The sequence below is a fragment of the Danio aesculapii genome, chromosome 3 (assembly GCF_903798145.1).
Source record: "Danio aesculapii chromosome 3, fDanAes4.1, whole genome shotgun sequence".
NCBI lineage: Eukaryota > Metazoa > Chordata > Actinopteri > Cypriniformes > Danionidae > Danio > Danio aesculapii.
The window spans coordinates 17,890,802-17,910,878 of record NC_079437.1 but is presented as its reverse complement, the minus strand read 5'-3'; the positions used below and the strand labels follow the sequence as shown (position 1 = coordinate 17,910,878).

The following is a 20,077-nucleotide window of genomic DNA, read 5'->3' as shown; positions in this document are numbered from 1 at the left end:
GCGCGAACGTGAATGCGTCTGAGTGTTCTGATTGGCTAAAGCAGACGTCTCACGTCAGCACGGTCTATAGACGTGCACGCGGTCTTTCCGGCAATCTTCCTTCTGCGTTCACACAGCGCAGCATTCCGGCAAATTACCGGTAATGTTACAACTTCTCTTTCCGGACAATAGCCGGAACGAATTTACCGGTATTTCCAAAAAGGGCCTGTTCACACATACAGACCTTTCCGGAAAATTGCCGGTAATTTTCCGGAAAAGTCTGTATGTGTGAAAGGGGCTATATATGTTTAGTGATTTATTTCTGTTTATTTGACCACTAGTCTAGTTTTGGCCTATTCTTGGACGTCTATTAGATTTTCACTGACTGCCCAAATTTTGCCTTGTTTTAACTAAGACATCTTTTAGACATCAATTAGACATCTTTTAAAAACAAATCAAATGCTTGCTGGGTTACCTTAGAAGACCAATGCAATTGGATGCACGTTTTTTCAGAAGATGATATTGAGTAACACCTAAGTTATTGATTTTTATGGTAGTTACATACTTTGATTGACATGATGAGGACTGATGGCGTAGCCATAATGGAGGTTGGTGTTGCAAATTGTCCCTTCAGGTGAGCATGCATATTACCTTGGGCAAGCTGAAAAAAAGCTGTTTTTTTTTTTGTTTGATTCAAACATTTAGAAACAATTTAAGACACATTGTTTATCAGATTTAATTGGTGATTTCAAATATGACGTTTAATTGTAAGCTTGACTAACAGCTTCCTCATTCAAAGATAGGAGCTGCACTTGTATGACCGAGAGGCATTTCAAAGATGGCTGCCAAGTGACATGACTTGCCTTAAAATGTTTATTTCTGCTGCTAGGCAGTAACAGCGTGAACAAAACATGCAATTGCTAGATAATGCTGCTTGCTTGCCTCAAGTTTGAACTTTGGACTATAAATGTGGTTTCATTTGCAAAGTCCTAACACTGAGTGGGTCCATAAGACTGAGAGTTGTTATTTGCTGAAGTGGAGCAGAAATTAAATATACATTCTCTGTGCTTGCAAATTGTCTTTTTGGCACAGATTCTATGTTGGCCTTATAATTGTCAACCACTACAGTGAACACCACAAAACGTCTGTTCTTGTGACTAATATTGTGTATGCTGGGTCTAACAGAAAGCTAAAGAACATGCTTGTGACACATAATCAGACATACATTACTAAGCTGAGGAGGTTTAGTAATGAAAATCATAGTTTTCCCAGATATCATATCATCTGCATTAACCCTCTTGTACACGTCTGTAATGGACTACGCTTTTGTTATGTTGGTGCCTCTTTTAGTCCCATTGACTTTCATTATAACCACATTTTTTGAATGCAAAACTATGATGCCATATAATCATGCATTTTTGATTGTTGGTGGTTTCCCTGTTGGGAAGAGGTCAAATTTGTTATTTTTACTGTTGATCATCCATCAGTTCGCAGCATTAACCCTTTAGATAGGCCTCTGCAAAAATGTTTCTGGCTTTTATATGGAGTTCTGTGGAGTGAAACAGCTGATTATAGTGTGTGTGCATAAATACACTTACTATGTTTACTATGTTCTGAGAGCTGAGCTGCTTATTTGGATTTACTCAGACCTATCAAAGTACTGTAAGTGCACAAAGGTATCTCACACTTTCACACGCGCACTATAATCCATATTAAAGCCAGAAACTAAGCTTTTTTTTGCCCTGCAACTGTTGATCAACAGTAAAACTGATTAATTTAACCTCTTCCCAAGAGGGAAAACCACCATCAAGATACCTCTTTGAAGTTGGCACCCCATAAAAATAAACAATCCGGTAATGCTTTATTTTGATTGTCCATTTAAATATTAGTAGACTGTCTGCTTAATATCTGTGGATACTGCTCCTTCAACAGACATTTAACTGATTATAAGAAACTTTGCAAGTACATGTCAACTTACACTAACCCTAACCTAACAGTCTACTGAGAATTAGTTGGCATATAGATGCAATGTAACTTAAATTCAACAAACAGACCATCAAAATAAAGTTAGACCAATAATCCCCATAACTATGCATTCGTTTGTGCTATGTTTGTGCTGATTTGTGCCGTAAAAATGAATGTTTGTGCTGGTTTGGGGTCTGAGATATTAAGCATTTTTTTTGACCGTGTGACGTCACTTTCCCCCCCCATGTTGCTCAAATCACTGCAAATCAGCACAGCTCCTTTGTGCTCGATTTGTGCTGGTTTGTGCCGTTATAACAAGCACTGTATCTGTTTTCCTCGTTTAGATATAACCAAAATATTTCGAGAGCCGTGACAGCAAAAATATGCGGTATTGAACCCATATGCGATCCTAGTATCAGGATTGGTGCATCCCTAGTTTATATTTAACCAAAATACCTTAACCTTACATGATTATATTGTGTCATGGACTTGCAATCAAAAAATGTCATTATAATGGAAGTCAATGCGCCAAAAACAGCCACCAATATAACGAAAGGGTAGTAAATTTGCCCAGAGTTTTTAAAAACGTTCAACGCATTTTCCCAAAATATGTATGAAGATAATGTTTGCCACCAAAAATCATTCCATTTGCAGAAACACAAAGAGAATTGTGGCCAAATTAAGACTCAAAATCACCCAGAGTGGATGAAAACATCACCAACAGCCCACACAAGGGTATTTAATTGCAAAACAAAATTCCTAGAAATGTTTCCCAGTATTGGGTTGTGACTGGAAGGGCATCTGCTGTGTGAAACATATGCTGGAATAGTTGGTGGTTCATTCCGCTGTGGCGACCTCTGATAAAATCAGAAACTAAGCCGAAGGAAAATGAATGAATGATAGAATGAAATCCCTAGAAATATTTTAGCTACACACATTCATCAAAAATTAATCAAACATTTGACAATGCAACTATTAAATATAAAACATTTCATCAGTTACTTTCTGTGAACTGTCTTTTGTTCAGGTGACGTCTGCAAGTGCGTTTGCTCAGACTCTGCGCAGGTACACCTCTCTAAACCACCTGGCCCAGGCAGCTCGAGCCGTCCTGCAAAACACTGCTCAGATCAACCAGATGCTCAGCGACCTCAACAGAGTGGATTTTGCAAACGTGCAGGTGTGTGTGTCTGTGTGTGACTGGACAAATCTCTCACATCCCAGCCAGACTTGAGGTTGGATGCTGTATTTACTAGAGCTTTCATCTGTCACCATCTGAGATGAGCTCATTTTTTGGCTTGGTGTGGCTGTGGGTGTTTGTGGTCTGTCTATTAGGAAAGCGGAAACTTTAGTGAGTGTTTAGAATAACATAGTTTGTTTCTTTGAAAGTGATTTTAAAAAGGGTTTTTACTGAGTGTGTGTAGTCATCTAGCTGATAATTCTGCCTAAAATGACTCGCAGTACATGCCTGTACAATGCCTGCCACAACCCTGGAACCCAGCCACAAAATACTAATTACTAAAACACTAATATTAATGAGCTCTGTCTAACCAATAGCTTTTACACCAATGTACAGTAAGTTCATTTGAAAAATGATCAAATTTAGCATGATCACCTTTGCTTTTATGCTTTTTATGAAGTAAAGGATGAGAGTATGTTTATTCATCTTTACATAACATGCAAAGCTGAATAATGATGGAACATTTTGACAAGATTTAGTTGCATTTAACATGCCTTCTATATATATGAAATCACAAAATATTGGTGTAAAATTTGTTGCAGGCTTCATAGTTGGATGTTGGATTTTTTCCAGCTGTGGCAGCAGACTCTGTTGGGCATTTTACACAGATCTACCAACTACATGTGGCGTTGTTTCATTGACAAATGTCGTGAGCGCATTATTAAGTCGAGATCGCATTAATGTAATAGCCTACGAGCGTGTCAATCTCTGTGCTCGAGCGCTGATTTCCTCTGCTCGTGCACAAAACGTCTTGTTCGCCCTCAAATATCCGCTCCTTAATATTTTCTTGCGCGCCCTCAAATAAACGCTGCTGAACTGTGATTTAGCGCGTTTATGTAACGAGTATGTCTCCAACATTTATTAGATTTGCTAGGAATATTTATGAATGTCTGTAACAGAACTACAGAGTGGCATGAATGCGTCCTGAAGTAAAGTGAAACGGCTATAAACTCCAGCAAGATAAAGTCATTGTATGCAGAACCACAGACCTTTATCTGTAAATAAAATATAATTATGGAAACTGTGTTCATCATAACTGAAAGCTACGCCGTGTTTGATGGCCTCACGCATCAGTCTGTCAGTCAGTCAGTCTGTCAGCACGTCACCTTAAAGTGTTAAACAAAGAACGCACAGCACTACTGTTACAGAAGTTTTCGCGGTTATAATTTACTTACCGTTTAATACGTTTTTGGTGCGATTATAACCCGCTATTTAAAAAAAACGAATATTTTGAATGAGAAGCTGTAATGTAGCCATGGATGAATGTAGGTGTGGTGCCCCGCCACGGACGAATGAATGTAGCGAAAACCATGAAGTAAAGCCGTGGCCCACACTGGGAGTAGGGTCTGTCTGCGAACTGCAAGACAGGGGCGTAACATGAAGGAGCCTTAGGAATGTAACTTGTAGTATGTTAGAGGCGTAACTTGAAGTTATGGAGCCATGTTAAAATTATGTTGTCGGCAAGATGGTGCTGTACATCAGTTATTAACATCTAAACCTACTCCAAACATAAACCCAACCATCAGTTAATAATGTCTACACCTACCCTGAACCTAAACCTGACCATCAGTTATTAATGTCTATACCTTCCCCAAACTTAAACCCAACCATCATAGTTATTAATGTCTACACCTTCCCTAAACATAAACCCAACCATCATAGTTATTAATGTCTACATCTTCCCCAACCCTAAACCGAACCATCATAGTTATTAATGTCTACATCTTCCCCAACCCTAAACCCAACCATCATAGTTATTAATGTCTACACCTTCCCCAAACATAAACCCAACCATCATAGTTATTAATGTCTACACCTACCCTAACCCTAAACCCAACCATCATAGTTATTAATGTCTATACCTTCCCCAAACTTAAACCCAACAATCATAGTTATTAATGTCTACACCTTCCCTAAACATAAACCCAACCATCATAGTTATTAATGTCTACATCTTCCCCAACCCTAAACCCAACCATCATAGTTATTAATGTCTACACCTTCCCCAAACATAAACCCAACCATCATAGTTATTAATGTCTACACCTACCCTAACCCTAAACCCAACCATCATAGTTATTAATGTCTACACCTTCCCCAAACATAAACCCAACCATCATAGTTATTAATGTCTACACCTACCCTAACCCTAAACCCAACCATCATAGTTATTAATGTCTATACCTTCCCCAAACTTAAACCCAACAATCATAGTTATTAATATCTACACCTTCCCTAAACATAAACCCAACCATCATAGTTATTAATGTCTACATCTTCCCCAACCCTAAACCCAACCATCATAGTTATTAATGTCTATACCTTCCCCAAACTTAAACCCAACAATCATAGTTATTAATGTCTACACCTACCCTAACCCTAAACCCAACAATCATAGTTATTAATATCTACACCTTCCCTAAACATAAACCCAACCATCATAGTTATTAATGTCTACATCTTCCCCAACCCTAAACCCAACCATCATAGTTATTAATGTCTACATTTTCCCCAACCCTAACCATCATAGTTATTAATGTCTACATCTTCCCCAACCCTAAACCCAACCATCATAGTTATTAAAGGGCACATAGGTTACCCCTTTTTACATATTTAATATAAGTCTTTTGTGTCCTCAGAATGTGTCTGTAAAGTTTCAGCTCAAAACACCCATCAGATTATTTATTATTGCTGTTTGAAGTGTCTATATTATAGCTGGAAAAAACGTTTTTGCTGTTTTTTTGTACTGGCCCTTTAAGGCTAGTCCTCCCCGCCCACCGTTCCCACGTGCCTGTCAGCAATCGCCGCCCTCGGCTGCCTCAGGAATCAGATCTCACGTAACGTGTGTGAGAAATATTACAGTAAGAACTTTAACAATCAGTATTTGATGCATTTTTTGTGGAGTTGCAACAATGAGTCACACACAATGTCATTACAAAGTTCACGCACACACACAGCGAGGACACAAACACATAGCGCAGACATACACACACACACACACACACACACACACACACACACACACACACACACACACACACACACATAGCGCAGACAAACACACAGACACACACACACACATAGCGCAGCAGACACACACATACACTCACAGAGAGAGAGAGAGAGAGAGAGAGAGACAGCGCGTTAAGCTTTGCACTCGTTTTGCACGCATATGTGACATGATACTGGTAACATCCACTGCTGTATGGATATCTCTTATATTATTGTACAAAATAAACCCAATTTAACGTCCACAAACCGCGATTGAAGTGTCTTTTATAATTGTTCTGACACGCGGCTGTGCTGATTAAGTGAATCTGAAGTGAATCGCTGTAATTCATTTCACACATGCTCTGTTTTAAAACATTTTAAACTTGTAAAACTCACTCTTGATCACATTGATGATGATTGATGATCCTAGCGAACTGAACAGACCGTTTATTCCCAGTTGCTTTGCGCACGTCTGGTCTTGTTTATATGATTATACACGTGACTACCGGGATATGTTAATGCACGCCTGTCAATCAATATTGGTGGGCGGGGGGACCGCTCTCATACATAAAGTTGCGGTTGATCTGAAAACCGCTCCAATTGGTCCACCGTTTTTATGTTGTTAAATTTGAAAAAAAAGGACTGGGTGTGTTTATTTCACCCCAATATGACAGTTTATACACTATACTTACACACATTTCTGTCCAAACAGCTAGAAAAGTAGATTCTTCACCATAGGTGCCCTTTAATGTCTACGTCTTCCCCAACCCTCAACCCAACCATCATAGTTATTAATGTCTACATCTTCCCCAACCCTAAACCCAACCATCATAGTTAATAATGTCCACATCTTCCCTAAACATAAACCCAACTATCAGTTATTAATGTACAGCCGCGAGTTGCAGAGGCTTTCATACTTGACACACTCACCATTGTACTGTTATTTGCTACCACAGGGGACGATGCTGCGTGCCGATGCTCTTGCTACAAGTTTTGCACGTTGCTGCGTTGCAAACTCTGACTGCGAAATCTCATCACATGACTGCATGAGACCAATCGAAGATTAAACCATGACCTCTCTGTTAGTGGTGTAACGGATCACTAATCTCACAGTTCGGATCACGTTAAGGTTTTTAGTCACAGATCGGACCATTTTTCGGATCAGCCAAAAAGGGGAGGAGACAAATGTCATCTGCTTTCCATTTATTACAAAAACAGTACTGCAAGAAACTTTTGGTTTTAACAAACAGAATGTAGAACCTGTAATTTTATTACAAATAAAATGAATAAATAATCAGCTGAATAAAAATAAACTAAAATATTCAGTACTGTGAAAAATTCACTGTTATCACTACTGTTACTGATGACCTTAAATGTAGAAATCTAACATCATAATTTGTACAACCCATATTTATTTTTAGTCTCATTTTCAATAAATGATTCAGTTATTCACTCATAAAACTTCATGTTTCATTGCTAGATGTATCATTTTTTAAGAATTATTCAGTGGCATATTTTTGATGGCTGGTTGTCGCCACCTATTGATTAAATAATGTAATTGCTGCCAACAACTTTCATTTTGAGCACATGACAGTGATTTTAATCTTTACCATAAACATCAGTGGTTTCATATATAACTATAAACTGTTATCCCAGTACTTCTGTGTTATTTGACTCTTTGTAACTACACAACTCAAAAGACTAAAGACTCAATCTCTTACTTGATTTGTGCGTTTCTCAAACAGATTTAAATGCAGCGATTTGAAGGATCAATAAACATATGCAAATCACTATCATTTATATTTTATATTGTGTGGGTGTCGAGATCCTGATCTTTAATGATTAATCATGCAGCTTACACTGAATGCATTAATTCAGGCAAAACAAGTAGTGACAGCACCTTTTCTGACAAAAAACGGTGAGACAATAGATGAAGAATGATCCTGGATCATGTTCATCACCAAACAGCTGTTTTGTTTTTATATTGCTCATCTCTTTAATTTACTCATCCTGTTTTATTCTATGACTAACTTTCACTTAATTTCTCTATCGGGCTGTAATATATACTAAAGGCCAGTGTGTGCACAGATTTCCACTTGTGTTTTGACCAGTGTTTAAAACCTTGTGACTAAAGAAAGGGGACCAATATGCACACCAGCTTGCAAAATGTAAGATGTAAAAAATAAATAAATAAATAAAAAATAAACCTGACCCGCCATATTAAAAATGATCTCAACCAATGAGATTGGCACTTATAACTCATAACCTTGAGCTGCTGAAGCTACAGTAGACACTACATGGTGGAGCTCATGCATAAACTGGTCAAGATATGCACACATTGTGTACCGTGGTATTTCTGTTTTCCATTGAGTGCCATTTAATGTCAGGAGTGATTTTGTATGTTCACTCTGCTGATCTGCGTCTAGTGAATGAGCCTTAAGCCCCTTTTTAACAAAAATATTAGGCTAATAAACACAATTACAACAGATTACATACAACATACAAATGATTTATTATCTCTGCATTTAGCATTATTCCACCACTTCTAATACAGTGGTATTTACTGTGCATTTTGAATGAAATCGTTTTATGAATCTAATAAGATGTCAGGAGGAGTTTGATGAGTTAGTGAGAGATGAAATGGTACAGTATGTGATCGAGAGTGTTTTTTCTGAATGTCCTGCAGGAACAGGCCTCATGGGTGTGCCGGTGTGAGGACCGGGTGGTGCAGCGGCTGGAGCAGGACTTTAAGCTGACCCTTCAGCAGCAGAACTCTCTGGAGCAGTGGGCCGCCTGGCTGGATGGGGTGGTCTCGCAGGTCCTAAAGCCCTACCAGTCCAGCGCTGCTCTTCCGAAAGCAGCTAAACTCTTCTTGCTGAAGTGGAGCTTTTACAGGTAATCCCGTTTTTCTGGCCTTCTTGAAAATGTTCTCAGTGGGCCTTGGTGTTAAAGGGTTGGTTAGTTGTAAACGACTTTCTTCTTTCAGTTCAATCCATTCAGAGTAATTCAATAACTCAAAGCGCATCCATCCACAATTTAAAGTGCCTCACTCTGCTCCGTGAGTTAAATAAAGATCTCTTGATGCAATTTTGAATTGATGCATTTTGGTTATAAAAAATATCTACTTTCAGTATATTTAACAATTTTGTGTTACTTTTGCTCAATGTACAACACATATTCAGAAGAGAGAGACTTTTTTCTGTCTTTTTGTCAGATTATGTTGACTTTATTCACTGTGCCTGGAGCCATATATTATTGTGCAAGCATATGCTCTCGATTTTACTTGTTTTGGACAGCCAAAAAAACAGCCATTCTCTACAATTCTGTAACTTGAAACAAAAACAAATGTAATACTCTGAATAGAATCAACTGAAAGACGAAAGCTAGGGTGCCTTGAGGGTTAGTAAATCATGGCGTGATTTTCATTTTTGGGTGAATTAACCCTTTAAGCTGTCTTTTAGTCAACCTGATCACAACTGGGTGATGCTAGTAACTGGTGTAAATGGGGTGTAAAACATTTTGAACTTCTTCACTTTTGCCCACGTCCAGGGTAAGTGAAAAACGCAATAGGTTGGATAGCTTTCATAGTGCACACGGTTTTATGGTCAAATGTGTTTAAACAGCAACACAGGCCACATATTCTGTTTTTACTGATCTAACTATAGTGACTTTAGAAAGAACAAGGTAATCTTAGAAAGGTTAGAAAGAATAAGGTAATCTTAAATCACTGCACTGTAGTAGCCATCTTTTCATTCACTTGCTTCACACTGAATCACACTGAGCGCTCCCCTAAAAATGACTTAGAACAATATAAATTGCACTGGGTATCGAATCAGATGTCCCTATTTGATTTGATTTGATTCCAATTCACAAGCTCTCTCTTCGATTTGATTATTGATTTGACTCAGTGAGCATTATTTGAATCAAAAGCTATTGATGTTTACAGAAACGATCTGTGAAAATTTTATTTCAGGAATGTAGAAGTCCATCTATTAGCCCAATAATGAAACTAACAGCATGGTCGAAGGTTAAATGCATGTAAGCCTTTCTAGTGCTTCTGAAAAGAATTGTGTTATTTATTGAAATTTATTCGAAATTTGGTTTTTCAGCTCCGAATTTAATCTGACTCCAATTTTAAGTGAATGTCAAAGTTAGACTGTATTTCTAATTGTAAGAACCGATCACTTTCATCATTTATGACTCGATTTAGGGTTTTGATCTATATCTGATCCCTTATTCTTCAGTAATACGTTCATTAGGGACCGAATGCCGCTCAGAGTTTCACGCCCAGGGTTTGCGTAACTTCACACGGACAGTATGCTGACACTGAAGCTAGTCAGAGGATGTAGGGTTAGCTAATACTTAAATAGTCTGGTTGCAAACTGCTCCCTCATCCTAAAAGGTAGTGGATTTAGCCACTTTCATACAACTTGCTAATTCCAGCAATTGGATGATTAAAGATCTCCATGCTGTCATGTCAAAACAACTCCGTACATTCAAATGTGTCTTTAGAATCGAAAGTCTAATCATGTCGAATCATAAAGGTAGCGCAGACTTAATCTACTGGATATAAAAAGATTTCTGGAGAATTCAGAACGAATCAAAACTTAACATTTTATTTGTCAGGTAAAATTGTATTAAGCTAATTACATAATAAAACAATAAGAAAGCCAATTCAGAGATGATACTGTAAAAATACAACATTTATTACTCAAAGATAAATCAAAGAGCAAGAGATGCATACCTGACCCGAGAAGTAGCTATGCTGCAGCATATAAGTCTCAGAGACTCACGTGCTGCAACGGGGTGTCTTGGCTACAAGATCCCAATGATACTTGTTCACATTTCCTTTAAATACTCAACTCAGAACAAACAGCCATAAATTCAAGACAATAGAAGTGTCACAGAGACCCTTGCCTGGTGAATTTGAGGTGTTAACCATCTCTAAGGAGGGGGAGCATCTGGCAAAGATTTTATCAAAGCCAATAAACAAGTCAGCATATAGAAGTGAAATATTACAGGGAAATTAAGACCACTTTACAAATCACACAGAGACATTTAAAATGATACCAAACATGAATATAGTGCTGCAAGACACACCATATTAAAACCTCGGACATTTTATGTGAAAATGTGAATGATCTGCTCTGATCAGAAGGTAACTTAAGGGTCAAGTGGGAAGGTTTGAGGTGAAAGGAAAAGGGTGAACTTTCTCGCATTGCCCTTGGTTAGGTATAGCTCTGTGTTTCCAGCATATTGTGAACTGTCTCAGGATAATTTGAATAGAACAGTTGGTTAACAGCGGGTTTCCTGATCATCTTCTCAGATCAGAAAGTTTATTGTTTTATTACATAGCAATTCTTGTGGTCTTGTCTCATGAAATTCCATAACAGTTCTCAGGGTCTGATATTCTGAAGAGATTTAACCATTCTTACAAGGAACATGGCTATAATAAAACATCCCATTTCTCTATTTCGGAGATTCTCGATTTCTCTATTTGTTGTTGTTTTTGCTTTAAGACAATGCATGGATAATGATTTAGAATTGCTTTCAATTTCGAACTAGACTTTTTCCGTGAACACTGAGCAAGATTTGCATTTCAACACATAAGCATGAGAATTTGAGAGTTCAAGTGACAATAAGCCACAAAAGTGAAGTGAATTCCGCTCTCACCCACTAAAATGACTGTCAGGGCTTTGCACCACAGAAAGACCTCAGCCAGTGACTTTTAAATTTCCATCATGTTTATCATGTTTCTTTGCTGCTGTAATGATAGAAGCAGTACTGGACAAATATACAGTTGAAGTCAGAATTATTAGTGTTGAAAAAATTTTCTTTGTAAAAAAAAAAAAAAAAAAAAAAAAAAATTATATATATATATATATATATATATATATATATATATATATATATATATATATATATATATATATATATATATATGTATATATATACACACTGGCGATCAAAATTAGAGAACAATTTATAAATAATTGAACAATTCTGAAATAATGTCATCTTCACTGCTCAACAGTTGAAGGAGTTGTTGTCCAGTCTATACCATGGTACCAGAACAACTTTTCCACAAAAAAAACTAAGGCATTTCAACAAAAACCATTATTTTGCAGAAAACACACTGATCAAAATTAGAGAACAACAATGATTGTAGCATGGAAAAAGATTACAGCATTTTTTTCTGAAGGTTACAACAGTCAGCAATTAGTAGGAAGTGTACAGGCCTCTGCTCTGAATGACTTCAGCACATCTGCGGCCACAGGACAGCACTAGTCTCTCACACTGCTCTGGTGTGATTTTGGTCCACTCTTCTTCCAGTCTCCTCGACAGTTCAGTGACTGTAGTGGGTTTCTTGGCCATAACTTTGTCGCCAAGGATTTTCCAGAGGATTTCTATTGGGTTGAGATCAGGACTCTGGGCAGGCCATGTCATTACTTCAATGTTTTCAGTTTCAAGGAACTGCTTTACCCGTTTTGCTGTGTGACATGGAGCAATGTCCTGCATGAATACTGCGGGCTGATTGGGTGATGAACGCAGGGAAGGAACCATATGTTGTTGAAGAAGGTTCTGATAAACATTTGCATTCACTCTGCCATGTAGCTGTATAAGAGGCCCAACTCCTGCTGCAGAAAACATACCCCAAACCATGACACTTCCTCCTCCACTTTTCACTGACTTCTTTACACACTTTAGGTTCAGTCTTTCTCCAGTTTTTCATCGAACATAATGTTTCCCATCGGACCCAAATAAATTAAACTTGCTTTCATCACTGAAGTGAACTTTGGACCAGTTCTCCTCTGTCCACACAACATGCTCCTCAGCAAAGCTTAGTCTAGCCTTTTGATTCTTCCTGCTAATGAGAGGTTTGGTCACTGCAGAGTGGGCTTTCAGTCCAAATGCTCTTAAACGTCGAGACACTGTATGACGAGATAGATCTTTACCCTGTTCAGCGCTGAACTGGTGAGCAATTCCAGCTGCAGTGTGGAAACGATTGGCCATTGAGATCCTCCGCAGTATCCTGTCCTCTCTTGTATTTGTCTTCCGTGGACGACCAGCCTTCTTGGGGGACTTGAATGAGTTTGTGAGGATGTAAAGATTCAATATTCTTGAAATAACAGATTTGGAACGACCAGCTTGTCTTGCTATGGCTGATAGGGTCATACCTTTGGCTTTCATCTGGACAACCTGCTGCCGGAGGCTTTCAGTCACTTTAGAACGGCCCACCATCTTGCAGAGTCAATGAAACTGAAAGTTAGGCTGCCAGTTAAATAGGGGTTGATAGATAATCGGGGAAATTAGCACCAGGTGCCAGATTAACACCAATAACTGGGAGGTATCTGAAAGTGTTCTCTAATTTTGATCAGTGTGTTTTCTGCAAAATAATGGTTTTTGTTGAAATGCCTTTGTTATTTTGTGGAAAAGGTGTTCTGGTAGCATGGTATAGACGGGACTAAAACTCCTTCAACTGTTGAGCAGTGAAGATGACGTTATTTCAGAATTGTTCAATTATTTATAAATTGTTCTCTAATTTTGATCGCCAGTGTATATATATATATATATTTATTTATTTATTTATTTAATATATGGGTGCACAATATATAATTTCAGCGTCGATATCGCAACGTGATCCTTCACAATAGTCACATCAGGTCATGCAATGATATGCAAAATTTTAATTTGCATGCGTTTTTGAGGTCTGTGACTTTATAAAGTTTTTTTTTTTCGGCATGAGAAATTTTACAGTTTGTAAGTTTAAAAACTGTTCCTGAATACGACTTAAAAAAGAATAAAACACTTTATTTCAATTGTGGTTTTTTTTCTTTACTGTATTTATCAATGTTTGTAGCTTGTTTATAAGATTTTATGCAGATGCACTTCTCTACAGAACTCTAAAATGATACTTTTTTTCCAAATAGAGATATTTATCTGGTGAAATTGTAGTTATATCGCAATAGATATCACAGAATAACAAAATATCGCAATGTTAAATTTTTCTCCTGCACAGCCCTAGGGAGAATATTTAAGGGAGAATATGTAAGACTTTGTCGTTTTTATATATATATATATATATATATATATATATATATATATATATATATTTACTAGAACAGTGTTATATTTTTGCTGTGTTATGCACTTACATTATCTCAAATGTTTCGAAAAATGTTAAAATACAGAGAATTCAGCAATTTTAACTATAGTGAATCAGACCGTGTCCTGTGTGGCCATGCTAATGACTTCACATACACATTCAATTTGCGATTTGGTTTTATAGGAAATAGGAAAACACCAAAGATGCTTTAATATGGTGTGTGTTTTATGAAGCAGCATTATAACTTATCATTAAAATGTTTTAGTCTGATAAAACAGTGCTATTTCTTCTCCACATGATCATGAGTAGAAGAAGTGGAAGTAGTGGTACAGTGGCATAATAAAAACTTTCAGTCTTACTCAGCTTCATACTACCCTAATAATAAGATTTGAATACTTTAGTTCATCCATGCATTCTGCAGGAGTCCTGAAGGATGTAATGAAGACCACAACTCCACACTCAGTCATGGTGTCATTAAACTAGGCCTTTGTTTGTTGTGAATATGCGCCCTCTAGTGGCGAAAATTACATAATGTGCCTTCAAAACTAAAGGAAAATATCCACAAAACAAAAAAAGTCTCAACAAAATCACAAATGAATGAAATAGAGCTAGAGTTTGTCACATTGTTTCCCTTCTAAAACAGTAAATCCTATAAAGTAGTATCAATGTGGCTTGCAACATTTTACATTGTGTGCTGTGGTTTTGGAACAGAGCTGTCATGACCGTTGGGTGACTGTCAGTTACAATAATGTCAGTTACATTTCCCTCTCTTACTCATCCTCTCTCACGCTTCCTGTATGTTGTCTCTTTGTTTCGTCTTTAGCTCTATGGTGATCCGAGATCTGACTCTGCGCAGTGCTGCCAGCTTCGGCTCTTTTCACCTAATTCGTCTGCTCTACGATGAGTACATGTACTATCTGATAGAGCACAGGGTTGCCCAGGCCAAGGGTGAAACACCGATTGCTGTCATGGGAGAGGTACAAACACACTCACATATTGAAACGGGAAGTTTGTCTGAGATGAAGTAAACATTTCAGTGAGCAATACAAAACAGAAGTGTGCGAGCTACTCATAACACGATATTCAACAGAGGAACTGTAAATGACACGTTCTAAATCTAGCATTTTAAATGTGCTAATTCTCACTTTTTCTTCGCTCTTGAAGTTTGCAAGTCTTGGCCGAAGTCTGAACCCACTTGATCCTGATAAAGGTTTGTAGTTGTATGCACAAAATAACACACAGATGCTAAAGATTTGCATGTCAAAAGGTTGATAGGTTGTCACAGACTTTGTTTCTTTTTTACTTAAAGGTGCAGTACAGTAGGTGTTCTGGCAAAATGCTATCTGTTAACTTTGAAAACACAGTCCCTCCCCTTCCGTCCAAAGCCATGCCTCATGAAACACGAACGTGTCCCATAAAGAAGACAGTAGACAATCCACTAGATCATGTCATTCGCCACTTAGAAAACTTTGTAGTACTTTATAATACTACAATTCCCAACAAAAAAAATGGATTATATCTGGCTCGTTTTCAGTTGTGTAGCAATATTTCATGCATGCAAGGATCACCGGTCTCACTCTTTCAGTCGCTTCGTCCTAAACAAACTATGGTGCTTGGCCGGCAGGACTAAACCATACTTACATGCTAATTTCAGACCAAATATTCAGAGTTGCATGGTAAACAATATAGGGAGCGCGTCACAGGTTATCATTGTTCAAAAATAAACCAATGTGATGTGAATATAAAAGCAGCTTCACTTCAGTAAAGCAGGCTAGGCGGAATATCGCTATTTACTTATATTTTGTTGTTAAACTAAATAAAAATCTACATTATTGATGCTGTAAAAGGACCTTATAAAACTGAAAATAGACAGCCATGGTGTCATGCTTCCTCCAGCTTGCAAAACTAACTCCTATACTGATTCAGGATTTTAAAAAGGTTTGATTCAGCATTTGTTTTTACCGCTGTCACTCTCTCTCTCTCTCATGTGCACGTGAACGGCGGATCTGTATGCGTGAAAAGGGATGCGCAGATGTACAAATCTACATTTGTTGACAGACAGTTCAGGCTACTTATCAGAATTATGAGAATTATTGGCCCGACAGTTTTAATTGGATGAGCATTTTTTAGTCTTATGCCTCAACCAGAATATAAAAATACATATAAATACATTTAGATCATTTACTTTAATCATTACTATTGGAATGTGAAGAGACTTTCAACCAGCATAACAACAAATGTTTCTGGACACAATCACCTACTGCACCTTTAATTCAGGTTTTATTAAAAAAAATATATATAATAATAATGACAAAATAAATGAACCCTATAGCAATGCACTAAAATTTTCATTTGTAACCCACAGTTCAGCTATTCAAAAAATATTAAAATTATATGGAGTTTAGAATAGTATTAATTATATACAGTTGAAGTCAGAATTATTAGCCCCCCTTTGAATTATTTTTTCTTTTTTAAATATTTCCCAAATGATGTTTAACAGAGCAAGGAAATTTTCACAGTGTGTCTGATAATATTTTTTCTTCTGCAGAAAGTTTTATTTGTTTTATTTCGGCTAGCTTCACCGTTTTAAGGACAAAATTATCAGCCCCTTAAAGCAAATTACAATAACTTGCTTATACAATAACATGTCTGATTAACGTAATTAACCTAGTTAAGCCTTTAAATGTCATAGGCTGTATAGAAGTGTCTTGAAAAATATCTAGTAAAATATTATTTACTGTCATCATGGCAAAGATAAAATAAATCAGTTATTAGAAATGAGTTATTAAAACTATTATGTTTAGAAATGTGTTGAACAAATCTACTCTCCGTTAAACAGAAATAGAGAAAAATTAAATAGGGGGGCTAATAATTCTGACTTCAACTGTATGCATTTCAAATTATTCTGTTTTTTACTGCAATTATAATAATAATAATTATTTACATTTAAATGTTATAATTTACATTTTCACATGTGTTAAATAAAATAATAATGAATAAATTAAAATCAGTTATAAATATTTTGAAAGAATGTGCAACAAAACATTATTTTTTTATTATTTACAGTAATTTATTATTCATCTAAATAAAAGGTCAACTTAAAAAATGAAAAGTATTTTAAATGATCATCATAAATGCATTATCAGTAATTATTTTAAAGTAAATGTATTAATATAATACATTCATATAATATTTTGTATTCATATAATGTCTATTAATTGAACAAAATATATAAAACTGTACAATTTTTAATGCATTTTCAGTATTTTGAAAAAAGATTCAAATACACAAATAAAAAATCTATTTCATTTGTAAGATGTATTTAAAATAATTATTTACAATATTTTATAATGAATGTAAAATCACTTTTAATGAAATTTCGAAATAATAAACAAACGTATAATCAATTGATAACAAAAAATACAATTATAAAACATTACATTTATATCAAAATAATAACATATATATATATAATGGAATTACATTTGTCTTTTAAATTGTAATAATATATTTATAATAATAAATTTTATAATAATAATATAAAATTTTTAGTCATTTAAATTGTATTTTAAAATAAATATATCAGAAATTCATAAAACATCTTAGAATTGACCTTCTCTGTATGTTTGCATTTCAGAAGAGGAAGAGGAAGAGGAAGAAGAGAGTGATGATGAGTGTCAGGAGTTATCTCTGCAGTCAGACGTGGGTGCGATGGGGGACGAATCTCTGGAACCGCCCGCCAAACTGGCCCGAACCGACCAGAGGGTGTTGTTCACCACAGGAAGCATGGAAAACTGAACCGAAAGCCACACATGCACACACACCACACAATCACCGCCCATCATTTATGCACTTCAAATCCACACATACATGCATCCAAGAAAACACAAATGCTGCAGCTTACATATTTACACCACATTTCCGATGTTTATATGTACATTTCCATGCCTGTCGATGTCTCAAACGCATACACACACACACACATTGAAACACAAAGAGTGTGGCCCTCGCACAACTCATAACATGGTCATCGAATAACGTATCGTATCGAGATCGTAGACATCATAAGATGCAAGAACATAAACGAAAACTGCTGCAACTGGATCATAAGAGTGGTCTGCGATGGACTGAGCTCTGATTGGCTACTGAAACCTGAATGAAGCTTTTTTTTAACCTTTAATGGTTGTGTAAGGAGATGGACTGTAAGTGTGTGCGTGCGTTGTGTGTTGATGTAAACTTTCTGCCTATCCGTGTGTTGTTTGTGTGATGGTGAGTGATCCGGGATCTTATCGTTTCGTTGGCTAGCGCGAACGCGTGTGTGTGTTTTCGTGCAAGAGTGAATGGCCGTCCGTGGTTCTCAACAAGTGTTGATAGTTGTTTTCGTCAATGGTTCCTTTTTTGATGCCTTCAGTGACTGCCATGTCATTCAGTGTTTAAAGCATATTATAGCCCAGCTCTCGAGTCTACTGGGTGTATGTGATTCTGCTGGGGTGTGTTTTATTTTTTAGGGCTAGTCTATATACATACCTCTGCAAATGACAGCAGTTTGCCAGAAACGAGAGGCTCCTCTCACTCCTGTTCATTTATTTGATATGGGTTTTATAGCATTTTGCTCCTATTTTGTTGCACTTTTTCCTCTTGCCAAACATGGTCCTGAGCTTGGTATTAGGCATTAAAATGTTTCTGTCCTTACTTTTTTTTTTCCTATGGTCACAAAGTGACAATCTGGATGTGTACAGCGTTGTCTAACACTGTTTAGTGCATATTTGATGGTTTTGCTGTGTATTTAAGATTTGGGTTAAGATATTTTACTACTAGAACCCTTCAAATGAACTTGACACCACTGCCCATAGTAGCTCTAAGTAGAGAACGGATCTTTCGGCTTCTCAAGACTTGTTCGTCGACTTCTTTATTTCTTGTGTTGTGGCGTTATTTAATGATCAATTCGAGAGACCTATAGTACATTAAAACTATATCTTTCAACTATTGCTGCTGTATATCTGAAGGATAGTGAGCAGCGCACAAGATGCTGACTGATCTCAAACCAGCATGATGCTTTTCTTTCCCTCTGATCCTCTTGACATATCGCAAGATCTGTAGATCCTCTCTGTACGACAGCCATTTTCATGACAAAATGAATTTCCCTTTTCACTTTTTGAGGTCGTTTCCGTTTCTTGCTAAAAAAGGAAAGATAATACACGAAAAAAAACTAGTGTGGTAGTGTTTTGAGTAATCTGAACCATGGGGATGGTTGTGCCTTTGCAGTTATCAAATGAAATCCAGATGTTTTTAATTTAAAATATGAATAAATCACTAATTTCTAAAATTGTGAATCCTTTCCAATATCTAGTTGTATCTGCTTTTCTTCTGCTACTCTAAAAGGTCATACCGGGTTTCACACCTTTGTTGTGAAAAATTGTTTTCTGCCTCTACCTAACTACGGTTTCTTAATACCAAAGTGCGACATCCTTCCTAAAAAAAAGCACAAAACATGATGAAGAAGCTTCAAATGTGGTAATGAGGGGAGTTCAAGTGCTCGCTTGCTGAGGTGATTTCCTGTTAAGAGTCACATGTTAAGAGCCTGAGATACTTCTGAGAAAAGCAGCCCATCGATAGAGACAAAAAAACAAAAACTAAGGCAATGCAGTGACTTCTGGAGTACAAAGAAGCAACAGAAAATCTTCTGAACTGCAGGTGTATATATAACAAACATTTTGATTTATACATTATGGTTTTATGTCAGTAAACTTTTACTTTATTAAACATACAGGTTGCATTTTTTTTTAAATTAAAAACAT

The 20,077-nt window shown here is 36.7% G+C and overlaps 1 protein-coding gene across 4 annotated transcripts in view; it reads left to right on the top strand.

Moving 5' to 3' along the window:
• rfx1a (regulatory factor X, 1a (influences HLA class II expression)) overlaps positions 1-19,605 on the top strand; it is a 64,044-nt gene extending 44,439 nt beyond the window's left edge. For all 4 annotated transcript variants that reach the window (XM_056453297.1, XM_056453296.1, XM_056453295.1 and 1 more), the window contains exons 14-18: positions 2,972-3,121; positions 8,859-9,067; positions 15,103-15,256; positions 15,444-15,489; positions 17,917-19,605. In XM_056453297.1, the coding sequence (XP_056309272.1) occupies positions 2,972-3,121; positions 8,859-9,067; positions 15,103-15,256; positions 15,444-15,489; positions 17,917-18,077 (720 nt within the window). In that variant the 3' untranslated portion in view covers positions 18,078-19,605. The remainder of the gene's footprint in view (positions 1-2,971; positions 3,122-8,858; positions 9,068-15,102; positions 15,257-15,443; positions 15,490-17,916) is intronic.
• The last annotated feature ends 472 nt before the right edge of the window (positions 19,606-20,077 follow it).